The following is a 19,653-nucleotide window of genomic DNA, read 5'->3' as shown; positions in this document are numbered from 1 at the left end:
CAAAAATAACAAAAACTACGACTTTATTCAGCATTGTTTTCTCTTCCGGGTCGGTTGTGAGATTTCAAAACACTGCAGTTCAGTGATATCCGGTTCGCGAACGAATCACTCGATGTAACCGGATCTTCTTGAACCAGTTCACCAAATCGAACTGATTCGTTTGAAACGGTCCGCGTCTCCAATAAGCATTAATCCACAAATGACTTAAGATGTTAACTTTTTTAACCTGGCTGACACTCCCTCCGAGTTCAAACCAACCAATATCCCGGAGTAATTCATTTACTCAAACAGTACACTGACTGAACTGCTGTGAAGAGAGAACTGAAGATGAACACCGAGCCGAGCCAGGTAACGAACAAAAGATTGACTCGTTCTCGATTTATTAATGACATAATTTAGATTTTTGGGTGAACTAACACTTTAAGTAGTGTTAATTGCTGACCCAGAGTAAAAAATGAACAGTTTGTTCATGATACATCCATCTCATTGAAATGGCTCTAACAGTTGCTTTTCCTTATTTTTCACATTTCTAACTTGATCGCTGTCTATTTAACACCTCAAAACCTCTGACATTAGAGGAAGTGACTTCAGCAGCAGCAGTTAGTCAGCTCTATGAGTTTTTAGTGACCAAGCATACCTTCACAGGCTCTGATTGTTATGTGGTCCAAAACAAGCTAATTCATAACTGGGAAAAATAGGTAATTCTTTCATAAACTTCACATCATTTCCAAAACTAAATACGTGCAAACTCAAATAGTCTCTTTTGGTGGGAAGAACTGGAGGTGTTCCTCTCAGATTCCGCTAAACGCTAGTGTCTACAAGCACATTCACAGCATTTATATGGTGATTGCAGCTTGGCAAACATGAGGACAATACTCAGTATTCTTCCTGAGACCATGTGCTCTCCACATGTGACATCATGAACACAAAACACAAAAAGACCATACAGAAAGCTTGTTGTCTAACTGTGGCTGTTTCACTCAACTGAATTGCTCAAATTTAACAGACCCTCTACAAGTGTAAGATGCAGCCAAACAGAAACACGGTCACCCTCTCTAAGGGTGGTCAACAAAGGGTCAGATGTGTTACAAAGGAGTATGGCACTGAATCAAGAAGCAGATCTTCTCAGGGAACACACATACTGTATACCTTGACTGCACTGCAAGTCATTTTAGATAAAACCCACAATTGTAAAGTAAAGTCTGGCAGGACATATATGATGCTTTAAGTGGCTATACCACTCTATTCCAAAACCTACACTGCAAAAAAAAAAGATGTGTTAATGATTTTTTAAGTAGTCTCTGTGATATGTAATTCAGGTTGAAACAGAAAACAAGACTTAATTTTTTTCAATCAGGAATTGATTGGATCTTTTTCTTCTGCTAAACTATTGCTACAATTGCTTAAATACGTTGGCAGCTGCCTTCTTAGGGGAGCATCTAAACTGATATGGAAACTCATACGATACTGATTTGGAACACTGTATATAAGCAGCTATTCCGCGCACCACAAGAATAACGCTTGTCACGCCAAGCATCACTAGACTATTAATTCACTTGAAACTGAGCGTATTACCATAGCGTGATACGCTATTTTTTATTAGATTTTATGAATATACTACTGTTATTTCTAACATTTTAAAATGTTTCTCCTACTTTAACCTCCATCTTGAATTTATTTATTTATTTATTTTTTCAGTGTGCATATCTAAATTCATTGTAGGATTGTGTTGTTTTAAAGCATTCATTCAATATTCCCTTATAAGTTGCCCATAAGGTATCTCATTCTTAGGAACAGCTTCACGCTTATAATGTCTCTCCTGTCCAGGCAGGGAGCTCACTATATATAGTGTTTGGAACAGAGCTTACACCAATCTACCTCTCTCTCTCACACACACACACACACACACATACACAAGAGCAGGATAGACTCGCTTCACCCCCTCCTAATCCTGTCAAACGTGAGCTCACTGCAGAGCACTTTATGTTGCCTAGGAAACCTATTTTAGGTTGAGGGTGACAAGAAGCTCCACAGAGGTTTACAGTGCTGCTGCAAAGAGAAACAGCTTTGCTCTATATAATCAAGAATATTTTATCAATTCATCAATTTATCTATGTATGTTTATCAAGCTATCTATCTATCTACAATCTTTATTTCTTTATAGCAAGGTTGCATTTCACATCTCATGTGTTGTAATTGTGTCTGGTACAGTAAATGCTGAGCAAACAAATGAGGTAGAGATGCTTAAGTCGGCAGAAATAAATTGCAGAATGACAAAATAGAACAGGATTCAGAGAAGGTAAATGAGTGTGAGAACTGTGATAAAAAGGAAAAACGTGTGAGATTCAAGATTCAAGATTCAAGAGTTTTATTTGTCACATACCAAATTATATATAGCATACATAACCAGCAGTGAAATGTGAGTCAGGTCCGCTCCATGGACAGTGCAATTATTAAAGAAAACAACACAGATGAAAATATACATAAATATAGCTATGTAAGAATGAAATAAAAGTAAACAATAAAAATATAAGAATAAATTATAAAAAAAGATGTATATTGTAGGATTAAATAGAACGCAAAATAATGTGCATGAACGTAAACTGAAGTCTTAAATATTAAGATGTACAGGGATGTACAATGTGCATATATGCATTTTACTGTGGTCTTAAATATAAGATACACAGGAATGTACAAGAAGCAAATGTGCAAACATGGTGACACTGTCAGTGTGTCTATGTGAGGTAGTGAATAAAATGAAAAAGATAAAGTGAATGAGTAGGGAGGGAGGGAGGGACAAGACAAACAGAGAGAGAGAGGGACGTTGTATTTCTTCCACTCTGTTTTGGAAGAGAAGGACTTTGACATTCAGCAGCTGAGAAGCACAGTAGGAGAGACTCCACACTTTTCATTTTCTTCTTTCCTTGAGTGAGTGCTGTCTGTTTCTCCAGGAAATACTGGCACAGCTCCAGCGGGTCAGGGCTGCAGAAGACGAGAGAATTGGATTTCAACGCCGGCGTCTGCAGACAGGCAGGGACAGGTGCTGCATGCAGAGAAAGGAGGAGCAAAGCAAAGCGGAAACATGCCACACTGCTTCATAGGAGGGATTCTGAAACAGCTGTCCAGCAGACGTCCTGCATGTAAGAAGTAAACCCTCAAGGGCAGAGAAAGAGGGAGAGTGAGAGAAGACGAAAACGGCAACACGCTGCACCACCCAGAAGCTGACTAACAGTTTAGGTCAAGACACCTCTGAGACTGCAACCACAGACTGAAGAAAACAGGGACATTAATCTGCAAAGGCACAGGAGCAGGTAAAACTAGACACTGATGATTTTTGGCAGGTATATGTGCATGATAACAAATTATTATTTAAATGACATGCAAATAGTGTATTTTCTCAAGGGTATGTTTTTTTAGTACAACCTCTTAAAATAAAGGTTATTTTTTAGCATCTATAGTTCAATGAAGAACCTTTGACATCAATGTAGTCTTTCCATTCCACAAAAGTTCTTTATTAACTCATTCCCATTAAAGAACCGTTTTGGGTTCCCCAAAGAACCTTTCAATGAGTGGTTCTTAAAACAACTGCTTTATTCATAGTGTGAATAACATTTTAGTAATCTAAAGAAGCTTATATGATATAAACAAACTTTTGTCCACTGGAAATATTCAATGGATGTTAAAAGTTCTTCATAGAACCGTCAATGCAAATGAAGGCCCTTTTTTAAAGAGTTGTAGTGGAAAACATTTCTTTAGATTTCACTTAATGAAAAAAAAGGTTATTTGAATAACTGTTCGCTGAAAGTTTCTTTAAGAAACCAAAATTGTTCCTCTAATCTTTGCTGCAATATCTCCCAGTTAAAAAATTAATTTTTAAGAGTGTAGATGACATAAGATCAAAACATTGTTGTATTCATGAACCATGTGGATGTTATTTGCTGGTTGGGCTTATGAAACCTCTTTCCACTCATGCGCATGGCTGTCATTATGACATTCGAGATTTTGTGCTGCAGAATATGTTGAGCAAATTCCCACACACCATAAAACAAGAGGTGAGAAGCTCAAAGCAACCTGGCACCTGGTTCCTCTCTGTTCTTCAAGCACATGCTCAGCTGTTTGACCAGAAAAGATCTTCTGAAATTCCTCAGATACTTTCCTTGGAAACTTGGAAAGTCAACTCAACTCTTACAGAAAGCCAGAAGCATTGGAGGCGGATATCTGGGTGATAAAAATCATGAAGTTGAGGTGAAAGAAACCTTGCTCCACACTGGTTCCTCCAAATACAGCAGCCATCCTAAAGTGTAATTAATGGTTGCTTTATGTAACACACTGGAAACCTCAAATTGGGCCAATTTTGGTATTTGTCATTAATAATTTTGAACATTGTCTAACTGGGTAGTTTGTGGTCAGAGGAATTTAAAAGATTGAAAGCTTAGACCTTAAACACCCAAGAGAAGAGGAAAAACCCAAACCACCCAAGAGAGGAGAGCTTGACCTCAGCCCAAAAGATCTAGCCATGCATGCTTTGGGATACTGCACCGGTAAAATGAACAGCCACAAACATGCAAATGATGCCAATGTGCTTTAAATACAGCAGCAGCAACTTCTTAGACAGGACAGGGTGGTCAGGTTGTCAGCCAAAAAGATCAGAGGGAGAATCAAATTTGGCGCAGTTGCGGAGCTGTAGAGAGTCTTAACACATTTTTGTGTACAGTGGAAATAGTCTCATTGCACTTGTTTAGATCACTGCTCACACTTGCTCTAATAATAATAATATGACCCACATACTCAAAAGTGAATTATTTCCTGAGTGCCAGCAGAATGCAATGAGATCCACGGCTGCAGTCCCTGCTCTCACCTCTCACCCCATTTGGACTCTTTTTGTCTCACTGTTCTACCTTTTAATTTAGCCATTCTGTCTCATTCCATATCATTCAATCTAATTCTGCCACATACAGTCTTATTCTGGTGCCTTTTTTTCCTCACTCATTTATTCTGCCTAGTTCAGTCTTGTTTAATAACTTTCAGAGTCTGTTTTCTTCTCATTTAGTCTCTTTCAGTGACATTCTGTCTCATTTTATTTCATGAATTCAATCTAGTTTGGTCTTAAAGGGATAGTCCACCGTCATAATTTACTCACTTTCATGTTATTCCAAACCTATATGACATTCTGTCTTCTGTCTTGAGTCTTATTCAGTTCTACCTTGTTCAGTCTCAATATGGCTTGTTCAATAACTTAGGGATAGTACACCCAAAAAGTAAATGTACCCCATGATTTACTCACACTCAAGCCATCCTATGTGTGTATGACTTTCTTCTCTCAGACAAATAAAATCAGAGTTATATTTAAAAATGTCCTGGCTCTTCCAAGCTTTATAATGGCAGTGAATGCTGGTCAAGATTTTGAAGCAAAATAAAGTGCTTTGTCTAAAAGAAGAAAGTCATATACAACTAGGATGGCCTGAGGGTGAATAAATAATAGGGTCATTTTCATTTTTGGGTGAACTATTCCTTTCAGTCTATTTTATTCTCATTTTGTCTCATTCTGGTACATTTAGCAAAATGTTCCACATTCAGTCTGTCTTGTTCAGTTTTTAAGGGAAACTCTTAAATCATTGTTTGCTCGCCTTCGTGTTCCAAAACAGCAACTTTAAATGGACATACAGTGCATATAGTTTGAAGATTCAAGTGAATTATGGCCAGAATATCCATTTAAAACTACCTTATCCTGTTTCATTGTCCCAGTCATTCTCAATTCACTCCCATTTTGTCCCTTTGCTGGATGGAGCTCAGGCTTTGGCTTATTCAGTCTGTCAGAAGGGAGGCGTCCTGCTGTCATGCACTTGTGTGTGATGATACAGTCCCCCAGGGAAAGGGGGCAGACAGACAGATCTATCTCAACATTCTACAAGGGCGTCAACGCACTTGGAAGTGCAACATTTGCCCCTGGACTCATTAGATCCAAAATGAAGGCAGGATATGGCCCTGAGATAAAGCAATATCAAGAGGGTGTGAGAGGCAGCTGCTCTAAACTCTAAATTGTTGCATTGAATGGCATTGTTCAACAACTCATGGCATTGAACAATTTATTCAAAGCATCTCACACCAGCTTGGGTTTTAGCTGAAGCCCAACCATAGCTTTAACCTTAAACCTTAAACCCTTTAACCTACCCTTAGTATTATTTGGGCTTCACTTTGAGATTTATTTCACCCAGTTCAGGGGTTTGCACACCTGCTTGCTTTGATCATGCTATAATAGCAGGACTTATGTGAACTTTTTCATCCGAGTAACCAAACAAGCAAATTTCAAGATGCTACTGTTTATTTAACTGCAACAAAACATTCAAGATTAAAGTCAAAGGGTTTGATTTAGTGTTATTTAAGTATTATTTATATACTATTAGCATTGATTAATATTTTGTATTTGCTTATATTTTGATATTATCAGTATACATTTTAATTTAATTGTAATATCTTATCAATTTACTTCATTTTTTAGTTATTTCTTTCATTTAATTGTATCAATATGCTATTGCATATTATATAACATATTATTGCGTTACTTGAAATAAAATGAGCTTAAACTGGTGTCTAAAATATATATATTGTATAAATACAATATGTGTATAAATAAATATACATTGTTTTTTTACATTTTAGTTTTAGTTAACTTTAACAACACTGATTTGATTTGAAGAATGAAGTACAGAGGAACAGGTTTTATAAAGAATATGATAAAGTAGCAAAGAAAAGGTGGTAACACTTTAGTACAGGGAACACATATTCACTATTAATTAAGAGTTTTCCCTAAATAAACTCCTAATTTCCTGTTGATAAATAGCTAGTCAAGTAGTTGTTAAGTTTACATATGGGGTCGGATAAAGGGATCTAAAATATGGTCATGCATAATAAGGCATTATTTGATTTATAAGTACTAATAAACAGCCAGTATGTTAATATACACACTAAATAGCAACAAGTTAATAGTGAGAATTGGTCCTTAAATATAGGCATATTCAGGGACAATCACAGCTCTGACACCAGAAGCACTTCAGCCTTTTTTCTGCACACACACACACACATTTTCCTTTATCGTTGACAAACGCAGCCACACATTCTTCAGCCATCCTGATGATGCTTGTCACATTTAAAAATAGTTTTCTGTTCAGTGCTCCATTGAGATTTATTTCTGTTTCAATGCATCAGAATCCAAAAATGCTTTTAAAGCCCTATGAACTCACAAGGCGTCCTTTGAGCTGGTGCAAAAAGAGATGCGCATAAGAAAACACAAAGACTCAAACAGACTAGTCTATACATCATTTGTCAAGGACTGTACTGCAGCTCACTTTCATCGTACTTCTGTTGTTTATCAGCTGTGTGATTTGTTAAGACGTTACAACAGGGGATTTGCTTATCTCTAGGAAATGGAATTTCTGGTGTTTTGTAAACAGTGTCCTCCCTGGATGTCTCTAACCAGGATCTTCAGGGGATGTAGTTCAGTGAGCTGTGACATCGTTCAGACTGTCATTTTGAGTACTGTGCTGGCTCCATGTTATCAGATGGTTATTGCATGGTATTTTAATATACAATGGCCTCAAACCATATTTGGACACATATTTATGATGTTGTAGCATATGTAAGGAATAACTGACAACATGCCAATTAATTAATAGAAAAAATATTCCACACCCGAGATGGTAAGGCAGTCACAACACAAAGCGGTCACACCTCAGTGTGTGTTATTCTTCTAGTAATTGAACAGCCTGGAGTCAATTATTCTGCTTATACCACATCACACCTCAAGACATTGTTAAGATGTCAGGTTTAGCATTTAGGACTTTTTTTCTTATGCATCTCATCTCAAGCCTCCGCTGCTAATTCCAAAATGTCATTACAGTAATGGAGGCTTAAGCATTTGATAATAATATTATTGAATTAGACTAATGCAGTTATAACAGATAGTCAGAGAGAGAGATTGTGTTTGTGTGAAGTCTGTATGAATTACCTGACAACAGGGTTACATCTTACAACAGTTGTTCAGAGGCAAGTTTCACTGTTTCAAGAACAGCAATGTTACCACCCTTATACTGAAAAATGTTCAGCTGCAAAACTATTTTATTAATAAAGTCACGTGTAGGCGTTGACAAGAAGTTTCATATAAAATAAAATACAGTTAAAACTAATATTGTGAAATTAAAATTTTCAATTACTACAGTCTTCAGTGTTACATAATCCTTCAGCAATCATTAAAAAAATAAAATCAATTTATTAGTCGAATCTTTTGGAGTAAGTTAAGAATATTGTGCATGTCTTAAAAATTCGCTATTGTCATAGTACCACAGTCAAAAAATATAGCTTAAAAATATAAATTAACTAACTTAACATTTAGTTAACATCACCATATTTATGTTTTCACGAAAGTTTCTCTGTTGAATTTAAAACTTCAACGGTTTAGTGAAGTGGGTCTTAAAGGAGCCAGAGGACATTGGGCTCTGCTGCAGAGGGAATGTGGATGTTTTTTCAGTCATGCATATTTTGCTAGCAATGGCCCAGTCGCTGGTACAGTATAGGGATTGGTTGCAGTCTGTCAGAGAGGGTCAGTGTTTAAAGCCCTCTCAAAAGGAAATATGTCCATAAATGGGCAAGAAGTCTCTCTCCCTCTTATGATCTGTGGTTACCCTTCTCTCTCTCTCTGTCTCTGTCTCTGTCTGTCTGTCTGTCTCTCTCTCTCTCTCTCTCTCTCTCTCTCACGGCCCTCCTCTCTCTAAAGCCTCTATAAAACTCTGCAATTTATACATTATCTCTAGAGATCTTATTTTTATCTTTAAAGCTTGTGGTGTTAATTCAAATATGTATATACAATACAAATGTACAAATACAGTCATTTTGAAATGACAACAACAGATTTTCTTATTATTCTGGTTTAACAAACAAGCATACTGTTGTTGTGTTAACTTGAGTAAGGTTTTTTTTTTTGTTTTTTTTTTTCTTTTCAAAATCCCCAATGTTAATTTGTGTCTATCTGTCTGTCTGTAGAATCTCCAAAAGATGGTTTCAGACAGAGAATTTTTTTTTCTTTGATCTCTCTGTACATGCTTAAGATACACGTGAAATTTACTTTGACATTTAAATGAATTTTAGTATTGGATTTATGAACACAATAGCGATATCTTTGATGCTGAGTACAAAGAAAACTAAATGATTTCTCCATCTCTCCAGGTGAAGAACATTAATCCAAACATTTGAGCTGGATTATCTTCAGTGAGGATTGAGGACGCATTTAAAACAGCTGCTCTCTGAGAATGTAACCCCTGCACTTCTACTTTGCGAGACTCCAGCAAGTTTATCGCACAGCCGAGGAGATCTGAACTTCCAGAACATTCCTTGTTCCTCTCCATACCTGTGGGACTCTATAGCAGGGATGCCTGCCAAAACACCCATCTATCTGAAATCCAACTACAGTAAGAAGGGAAAGAAATGCCGTCTGAGGGACATTTTATCCCCAGATATGATCAGCCCGCCTCTCGGGGACTTTCGACACACTATCCACATTGGAACCGGCGGTGAATGCGACGCCTTCGGTGACATGTCATTCCTGCAAGGAAAGTTTGAGCTTCTACCGGGGAAAGGTGGCCGTAATCGACCTCAGTATGGCATCCACGGGGAGTTTATGAGAGCTAATAGTGCCTCAGATGCATCTTACGTTAAAACTCGATCGCCGGTCCTGAAGAACGCAATCTCACTCCCAACCATCGGGGGCAGCCAAGCACTGACTCTACCCTTTGATTCCACCGTGACCCAGGATCGCCTGTCAGAGCCATCTACCCCTCCAACTGGTTCTGAAGATCTGGAAATCCTACAGATGGAGACTCTGCTTCAGTCCATCAGCGCCTTCAGGAGTGACCCTAGCCCTGTCCCAGAGGAGGACGAACCCTTGATTGACCGCACTGAGATGTCTGAGAAATCACTTGCGAAGAAGAAGATGCACAGCAGTGAAAACGAGCTTGAAACATTTTTGTCTGTGTTTGTTAATGGAAGCAATGGTGCCAGTGGGAACTTTAACAATGGTAACAATGGCAATTCGGTCTTTGAGAACGAACAGGAGATGTTTGGCTTCAAGGGCGACTGGGCAGACAGAGATAGCGGTGTTGAAGAGGGTCGTCTATGCGATTCGGACTTTGAAATCTCCAAAAGCAAAAGCCACTCGCAGGAGTCGCTCACTCAAATCACGGGATCCCTATTCTCTCTTGAACTCGACTTGGGCCCATCCATTTTGGATGATGTACTCAATATCATGAATAAGTCGGTGTCTTAGAAAGTGACTTTTACTGAGAACTAAAAGGGAATCTATTTGTCTTGAGCCCATGAACACGATATGACAATACTGAACTGAAGAGGCTGTACTTTCTCTCCCAAAGTAAGTTTTTTGTCTTTAGCTTCGGAGTGTCTTACACACCTTGTTTTGCAAAAATAACGCGATTATCACAATGTCCCTGTGCCTTTTAAGTTAAGGTTAAGCTTACATTGTTTCTTATGATGTACATGCAAATCAAACAAGGCTTTTTCTGTGTACTGTAGTTCATCCACAACATCAAATAAAAGTCAGTGTGATAACGTGCATTTCTGCCAACATATACTGTACAATGTTCCCATCACAACGCCCTTAGCACACAGATATATTTATAATGACAATTTTGTTAACCACACTACCAAATCTTAAAGGCACATACCTACAGCATATATGTTTTTACATTGTGAAGCTAAAAATTAAATAAATTAATGAATAAACAATTCTCTTTTAGTTTATTGTTATTTTTTTTGTTATTTCAGAATAAGGACGACTCAGGCTAGTTTTCACAAAGACTATACATCAGTAACTAGAAGCTCTGAAGTTCAAACATATCTGTGGTTTTGTATATTATTTTCTTCTTTATAAATGTTTTACTGTTTAAATCTTGCTGAAAGCCTATAATAGGTTATTTAATGGCAGATTCCTATTGTGACAACTTGTCCCATACAGCAAGATAATATGACCTACCATTTGGGCATGTTGTCACAAAAGGCTAGCATGTGTTAACTGAAGATATTTAGCACAGAAACTGACTTTCAGCAATAAACCTACCAAGTGAAATATTCACTGGAGTAAAAGGTGTCACAACTTTTATTAGTTGTGAAGATATTGCAGTAGAGTATGTAACAGTAAGTTGACAGCAAAAAAATGAGGGAGATGGAGAAAAACAAAGAGAAATTGACTTGTCTTGTCAGCATCTTACATTCCTCAGATTCTGTCCTGTAGTAGGAGTGCATGTGGGTGAGATTGTCTAAAAGGAAATGCCAGTACTATTCGTTTGTGTCTTGTTGGGACAGAGAATGAGCAGCCTGTAGCATTCTCAGCATTCCTATGAGAAAACAAAGAGCACGGCCATAAATAAAGCCAATAGACTGAGGCAGAGGGTCATGCTCTACATAGTCGTAAAAGCTAACAGCCTGGAGACAAACTTTGTCCTGTACAAGGAGATCTGACGGCTGCAGTGTATTGGTGACACAGAGGTTTGTTTGCAGCAATACAGAAGATTCTGAGTCCCATATAGCTCCAACATAATTCAGCTTTGTCCTTGAAAATAACTCTTTTTCATTCAGGTTTCAAACTTTGCATGGAATCTGCTTCTGCAGAAGTCCACATAAGTTCAAAGTAAAAGTGACATGACATACAGCCAAATATGGTGATCCATACTCAGAATTTGTGCTCTGCATTTAACCCATCCAAAGTGCACCCACACAGCAGTGGGCAGCCAATCATGCTGTGGTGCCCAGGGAGCAGTTGGGGGTTCAGTGCCTTGCTCAAGGACACCTCAGTCGTGGTACTGCCAGCCTGAGACTCAAACTGACAACCTTAGGGTTAGGAGGCAAACTCTCTAACAACTAGGCCATGACTTCCCCCTAACCACTGCCCACAAGAAATTTGTAACCAGTCTCTGCTCTTTGACTGATCCCACACTAAAGGTGAAGTGTGACATTTCATCACCACTAGTGGCAGCACATGGAATTGCAAAAAATGGGTTAAAGGGGTCATATGATGCGTTTCACATTTCAATTTTTCCTTTCCTTTGGAGTGTTACAAGCTCTTGGTGCATAAAGAAGATCTGTAAAGTTGCAAAGACTAAAGTCTCAAAACCAAAGAGATATTCTTTATAAAACTTAAGAGTCAACCATGCCTTCCTAAAACGGCTCGTTCTGACAAGCCTCCACATGCCTATGTCATGTTGTGGGAAGATTTGCATAACACCACCCAAATGTTCACACAAAGAAAGAAGGCATAACATTTCCATCACTTGCTTGAGGCATTCACCCAATCACAGCGCACTGGATAACTGGCCAATCAGTGTACACCTCTCTTTTCAGAACAATGAGCTTTGTGAAAATCGACGTGTTTCAGAAAGGTGGGGTATAGAAGAGCAACAATAATGCACAGTATGTGGAAAATAATGTGTTTTTTAAATTGCTTAAAAACATTGTATTACACCAAATACACAAAATAATGTTCTTTTTATCAACGTCATATGACCCCTTTAATTTGGAATTGCATACTAGTATCCTACATTTCTGACAAATAAAGATATTCCAAAATCAGCCGTTGATTGTTTTCAGAACGCCTCTTGAACAATTCCACTGTCTGTCATTGGTTAGAAAAACAGATAATCACCCCCTCCAAACACTGAATTCATCAGCTTCTTCGATCATGTTGCATCCCTATAAATACTAGCTTGTTGCTTAGTTAATTATGTTTCATTGCTCCACGGTTATACGTGCTCAGGTGATACACCACTACTGGTCAAAAGTCTGGAATTTTCAGCATCATTACTCGTCTTCAGTGTAACATGATCTTTCAGAGATCATTATGATATGCAGATTTGATGCTCAGTTCAGCAAAGATGCATTTATTTGATCAAAAATGACAGTAAAAAAAAATATATGTTACAAAATATTTTATTTCAAATAAATGCTGTTCTTTTTAACTTTCTGTTGGAATCTTGGAAAAAAAAAAAAAAAAAAAAAAAAATATATATATATATATATATATATATATATATAACATTTTCAAAAAAAAAAAAAAACTTATTTTCAGCATTGATAATAATAAGAAATGTTTCTTGAGCAGCAAATCAGCATATTAGAATGATTTCTTTAGGATCAAGCAGCACTGAAGACATAATAATTCTATAATGTTGAGCAGTAATTTTTTTCTCTCTGTATGCATCCACACCTTCACCGGGACAGAAATGCACATTTTGTCTCTAAAAAAAGAGACCTGTTCTCTGACTGGACTGGAAACCACTGGAAATTTCCAAGAAGACATGTAAAGCTCATGCCTTAGGCAAAAACATTGCAGCTGAAGTCATCCACCCTGGAGTTTGTACTCAAAGAGAAACGTTTTAACCTGAGGTAAACACAACTCTGGTGTCTGTGTTGTGACGTTTGGTAAATAACTGTATTTACCAGCACTCAGGCAAACAGTGTGTTATCATGAAGTTTCTACTTAGGGTGTAGCAGTTATCACTGTATGTGCAGTAGTAAATGTGACATCATATAGATAGATAGAGTAGAGAACGAAACATAATGTTCATTTTCAACAGGGTTTCTAAGTTTGTGCCTCTGAGAAGAGGAGGAAGAAAACAAGACAAAAAAAGGACTTCAGATAATTGTGAAAACAGCCAAAAAAGTTGTGCTGAATGGAATTACTCCCCACAGTTTTAAGATTAAATCTGAAAAGGTGAAAATGTTATATTAAGTTTCCATATTTATCCAGAGCGCATAACAGCTAAGCTTGAGATCCTCATTTTAGTAAATCTACAAGCTGTAGAAAAAAAATACTGTATCTACAAAAGAAAGCATTTCAAAATGTTTCTCATATTTCTCAGATCTCTGTAAAATGTCTCACTATCACTCCATTCTGCTGTTTCTGTCTCACTCATGCTGAACTAATGAAGGAAACATGGCAGTGATAGATGGGCTTTTCTTTTGCACGTCACACACACCTCGGACTGTTTAATCTGAGCAAATATTACAGGAGAACATCTTTTATACTGTATGATGTACAGTAGGTCCTCTGTTATAAGATATACTCATCAGACATCAGACCTTCAGTTTTTTTAATTTTATTCAGAAATACAGTAAAAGCAGAAATATTGTGGAATATTATTACAATTTAATGTAAATTTAAATTTAAAAACAACTGTTTTCTATGTGAATATATTTTGAAATGTTTAAAATTTATTCCTATGATGATAAAACTGAATTTTCAGAATCATTACTCCAGTCTTCAGTGTCACATAATATTTCAGAAATTCTAATATGCTGATTTGCTGCTTATTAAACTATTATTATTAATGTTTTATTTTTGTAACACTTTCTAAATTATCGACTAAGGGTTTCCAACACTACAAGGGTCCAAGGGTTTACAACACTATGAAGCACAAAAGCAGCAAACCTCTATTTCCTGGAATAAGGTGAGACTGTCAAACTCTTGATAAATATACTTTGGCTCATGATACAGAGATGCCAAAGCAAGCATAATTCAAAACCAAGTGTTCCGGTTACAGGAAGGACACACTGTGTTGTTATGAAAGAGAGATGACTGGAATTAAATACATAGTGACATAGATTCAGATAAATCTGAAGTCACTTTTAAGGCAAGTGATTTTATAATGTTACAAAAGATATCTATTTCAAATAAATACTGTTCTTTTGGACTTTCTATTCATTAAAGAATCCTGGAGAGAGAAAAAATTATCACTCTTTCCACACACGCAAAAAAATATATAACTAAAAAGCAGCATAACTGTTTTCAGCATTGATAATAATAGGAAATGTTTCTTGAACAGCAAATCATAATTTCTGAAAGATCATGTCATAGAGTAATAATGCTGAATTCAGCCTTCCAACACAGGAATAAATTTAATTAAAAAATGTATTCAAATAGAAACCAGACAGTACTGTAATAAATATAATGATATACTGTAATAATATTTCACAATTTTACAGTTTTTACTGTATTTTAGATCAAATAAATGCAGCCTTGGTGAGCATACATTTTAAAATCTTACCAGCTGCAAACTTTTGAACAGTAGTGTACTATTATTATTATTATTATTATTATTAAGTGTAAATTGGAACGCTAACGACTTGATTTCCTGAAGGATTCCTGAAGGATTCCACACTGGTAAGAAAAAGAAAACATAAAAGTGGAGCGGAAATGTGTGGAGCATGTCAAAAAAATAATAATTTTAAACATTTACTGATGTTTGTTGACTGTTTCCTTGGACACAAGTCCAAGGAAGTCTGTCACATGGCAGCAGTTTTGAGGAGAGGTCAAAGGTCACAGGCCTACAGGCTGAAGAAGAGGCACATCCGACAGCATGAAACAGACCAGACGACACTTGAGCCTGAACCCCCCACCGAGACTCCTCTATGAAGGAATGTTTTCTCGTCTCCATTATAACTGGAGCCTTCTCTCGCTATTAGTGCTCCTCTCTCCAGTTTAATAAGCTGTAAACGGTTTGTTATACAGTCACGTTTTGGATCAGCTGCCAGCATGTCTCTTTAGGTTTTGTTTAGAGAAGTTACAACAATTATAATAATTCTGAGCTGAGGCCATGAACTACACAACTAAATAGACCCATTTAAGGCAGAACTCTTCAGAAAGCATAAGACGCAAGTATAAGTCATTCAAGAGGGAAGTCGTGGTCTAATGGTTAGAGAGTTGAACTGGCAATCGAAAGGTTGTGAGTTCGAGTCTTGGGCCGGCAGGAATTGTGGGTGCATGTACAGTTCTCTCTCCACCTGCAATACCACGACTTAGGTGCCCTTGAGCAAGGCACCGAACCCCCAACTGCTCCCCGGCCGCTGCAGCATAAATGGCTGCCCACTGCTCCGTGTGTGTGTGTGTGTGTTTTCACTGCTCTGTGTGTGTGCACTTCGGATGGGTTAAATGCAGAGCACAAATTCTGAGTATGGGTCACCATACTTGACTGAATGTCACTTTCACTCACTCACTTCACTCAAAGAAGACAATATTGTGGGGATCTTTAAATCAATATTTAAAGGATCATTAGAAAATCCCAGGTAGGTGAGTTTGATCAGGGTTGGAACTAAACTCAGCAGTGCATTGGCCCTCCAGGACAAGATTTGAGAAACTCTGTCTTAGAGTATTCTGCCTGCATTGTAAACTCAGAAATATTCTGTCCTTCATGCTTAGGGAGGTACAAGCATTTGGTAATATTTTCATATTTTTCATGTAATTTGCAGTATAGATCAAAATGCTACTCAGACTAAGGATCTGTTATTGGTGTTTTACAAGATCCAAACTTTTAATATTTGAACACATGAGCCCTCCGTGGGTTTAATATAGTATTACATCAGCATCGTGATTTAATAGTATCTTCATTGCAAATGTAAAGTCTTTTTATTTTTTAATTAGGAACAAAAACAAATGGATCCTTTTGTAGGTATCTTTAATGATATTTGTACTAAAATGATGCCCATAAATGATGTCATGTCATTTTACATTCATTAGACATAGTATAGAGACAGAGTATCTGGTTATCAAAGTTTGACATTTAAAATTTCGTACAAATTTTCAGAATATCTACCCGACATATACAGAATATTTCAATGTACATCAATTCTTTGCCAGATAAAGATCTTTGCATTCACTCAAGTGTAATCTTTTAAGAATTGATTTCAGAGAAGACCATGATCTTCAACCTTTGTCTCTGACTTTTCTAGCCAGTGGAATGTCTTCTGAGCTAGTCCCACTTTGTTAGCTAAACTCTGACCTTGGGCATGACCATCTTTGACATTAAATGCTGACCTTTAGAGGTCACTATAAGGTAGGCATGCAGGTTTAAGATGGAAAACACATAACTGGACCATCTGAATGCAATTATTTTTTTATTTTAATTTATTTTTAATTTAAATTTGAATTTAAAAGGTATATTTGAACTGGTCAGTTTTGGAACACACTTCAATCTCTCTGTCTTTAACCTTAAAAGTAAGGTTAAAATTCAGAAATAGTTAAAGGCAAAAACACTTTTGAAAATGTCACTTGGTATTTGGTATTCTGTTTTCTAAGGCTAAATCAATATCCATAAGCACATAAAGAATATATAACCTTATCAATATAAACAGGCTGGACCACAGATTTCAGATGGTCACAGGTTCAGTTGGTTTATACATTTGAAACACTGCAAGGCACATATTACAGCTTTAAGCCTCTGTGAAAATCTGTGGCCAAAGATTTTGACATTCTCTGAAATGTTTTGTTAAGACTAATGAGATTATCTGATCGTGTGCCTCCTAGGGGAAAGAAAGTGTTTGAAAAGCAAGAAAAAAAAATGCTATTAGTCGATTTGGCTCAAACTCAACACTTTTTGCATGCAACCTGCTAATTTAGCCTAGTTAGTGACCACATTGCATGCCAGCAGATCTTTAGACGGCAGCGGCTGTCCTGTATCTGTCACATGTCCAGGTCGCCTAGTTCAGACCTGTCATCTACCTCTCAGCATAATGTAAGCTAGATCAGACCCACAGAAGCCAAGAAGAATTTTAATAAGCGGTAAGAGAACACAACACAGTTAAATTAATGCCGAGGCAGAAAGAGAAACAATTACTCCTGTTTGAGAGCCTGATGGCTGCATGCAAACAGAAAAAAAGAAAACATGAAGCCTCCAGGGAAAATGGAACAAATCACACCGACATGGACAGATTTACAAACATGTTTTTTTTTTTGAGACACAAACTGAACCAAAGGAAAACTCTAAATGAGAGTGCAATTTGAAGAAAAACCAGACTGACAGAGGGAAAAAGAGATGAGACACATTAGAATAGAGTTCAAAGGAGAGTTTTGATTGCTTAGGTGAAAGCTCAAATTTATAAAGAATGGAAACAGTACTGTATATGGTATTAAAATGACAGAATACTCAAATGCATTTTCAGTAAAATGCTAAATGCACTATTTATTATACTATATATATATGTATGTATATATACTAAATATATATACTAAATATATACATACTAAACAATATTATAGAGATCCAGGGACATGAGAAAGATATGTTCATACAGAATTGAAATCTTGCATTCATAAGGAAATGTTGAAAAATGAAAAATTGGAAAATTTTATGTAAAAATTTGTCAAATCCAAATTTCTGATAAAATGTTAACATTTCAGCAAAATAGTTCTTATTTTTCATTTTATCTTAATATCTTAATATCTGCAATAGTGTACATAATGTTATTTATGTAATTAATATTCACATAATCTATACACAAAAAAAACAATCTAACTGTATTAAAATGCTTTAAAAAAAATACAATCAAAACCAATAATGTTTAAATAATTTCCTGTGTATATAAATGGCAGTGGGGGACTGTAGTCTATATAAACTAATATCTAACTACTTCAAAGATTTGCATATTATATTTTTCTTAGTAAAAATGTTAACCTTTAATATCTGAACTTTTGTTTTAGAGTGTTATTGCTGTACTTTCAGATATCTGAAACTTGAATGTAAGCAGAAAGGATAGCAACTAAATGTCAGTTTGATTACACTTTATGCATATTCCAAAGTTATTGCAAGGTCTTTTATGCTGATTTTCTGTTGCATTCTGTAGTGTGGTTTTGCACATATCATAATAGTGGATGGGGTTTAAAAAATAAAAAAAACACTGATTACACCTTGCATGCTAAATGATCCCTTTAAGCGCCAGAATGTTTAAGACGTTTTTGCTTGACATAAATCCTATTAAAGGAGTTTACCCTGCTGCCAGAAAGAACACAATCTAACAAATCTTCACAGTTCTTAAAGCCATTCTGAGCTTTACAAAAACATTCCCCAAACTGAGCTCAACTTATATCACTCAAGCAAGAAGTTACGTGAAGCCCTGTACTTTCTGTGCCACGTCAAATGAAACTGTCAAATGATTTTTCAGATTTTCTGACCACTTTCCCCATCTTGACATTTGTCTAACTAATGGTTTTCTCTGCATATTATAGATAAGAGGAAGTAGGCCTATTTTAACATAACATAAAAAATAAACCTTAAATGGTTACTTTGTCGAAAGATATGTGTATAATTATGTTTATATGAAACATTAAATCATAAATTTGTGCTCAATAGCAAAAACATACTGTGTGAGTGAATGATGTGATGTATTCTTTGAACTCCGGCGCCACCTTGTGGCATAAATAAGTTAATGAACTAAAGCTTTCACTCATCTGCTCCTTAAAAGGTTATTTCATTGATATCTGATAGATATTAAACGAGTTTACTAACTCAGTCCTCCAATATAAAAATAAAAACAAGATACCAAAACTGCAGTTTTGCAGTTACCTGCAGTTATCATTACAAGACATGAGAAGGAAGGAGAAACAAACTACCTCATGTTCTTTTAAGCGATGATCAAAAGTGTCCTTAATGTTCAATTTCCTTTTGAACTGCCTCTTGGGGTCCAGAGGGTCAGTCTGTCCTTGTTTATCTCTTGTTCAGTGGCTCTCTGCAATTATTCCTGATCTGCAGGCTGCATACAGATAAAACCAGATCAATACAGATGCTACAGATGTGACCATTTGGCCAATTTCCTTTGTGAAGT

At 36.5% G+C, this 19,653-nt stretch overlaps 1 protein-coding gene across 1 annotated transcript; it reads left to right on the top strand.

The window, feature by feature from the left end:
* Window positions 1–2,800: 2,800 nt before the first annotated feature.
* On the top strand, window positions 2,801–10,801 carry LOC132110456 (cdc42 effector protein 3-like). Its single transcript, XM_059517079.1, has 2 exons — window positions 2,801–3,311; window positions 9,220–10,801. The coding sequence occupies exon 2, from the start codon at window positions 9,422–9,424 to the stop codon at window positions 10,313–10,315; it is 894 nt and encodes a 297-aa protein (XP_059373062.1). The 5' UTR covers window positions 2,801–3,311; window positions 9,220–9,421; the 3' UTR covers window positions 10,316–10,801.
* The last annotated feature ends 8,852 nt before the right edge of the window (window positions 10,802–19,653 follow it).

This window comes from Carassius carassius, chromosome 30 (genome assembly GCF_963082965.1).
Source record: "Carassius carassius chromosome 30, fCarCar2.1, whole genome shotgun sequence".
Taxonomy (NCBI): Eukaryota; Metazoa; Chordata; class Actinopteri; order Cypriniformes; family Cyprinidae; genus Carassius; species Carassius carassius.
The sequence above is the reverse complement of the archived record's forward strand: the minus strand, read 5'-3'. Positions and strand labels throughout refer to the sequence as shown.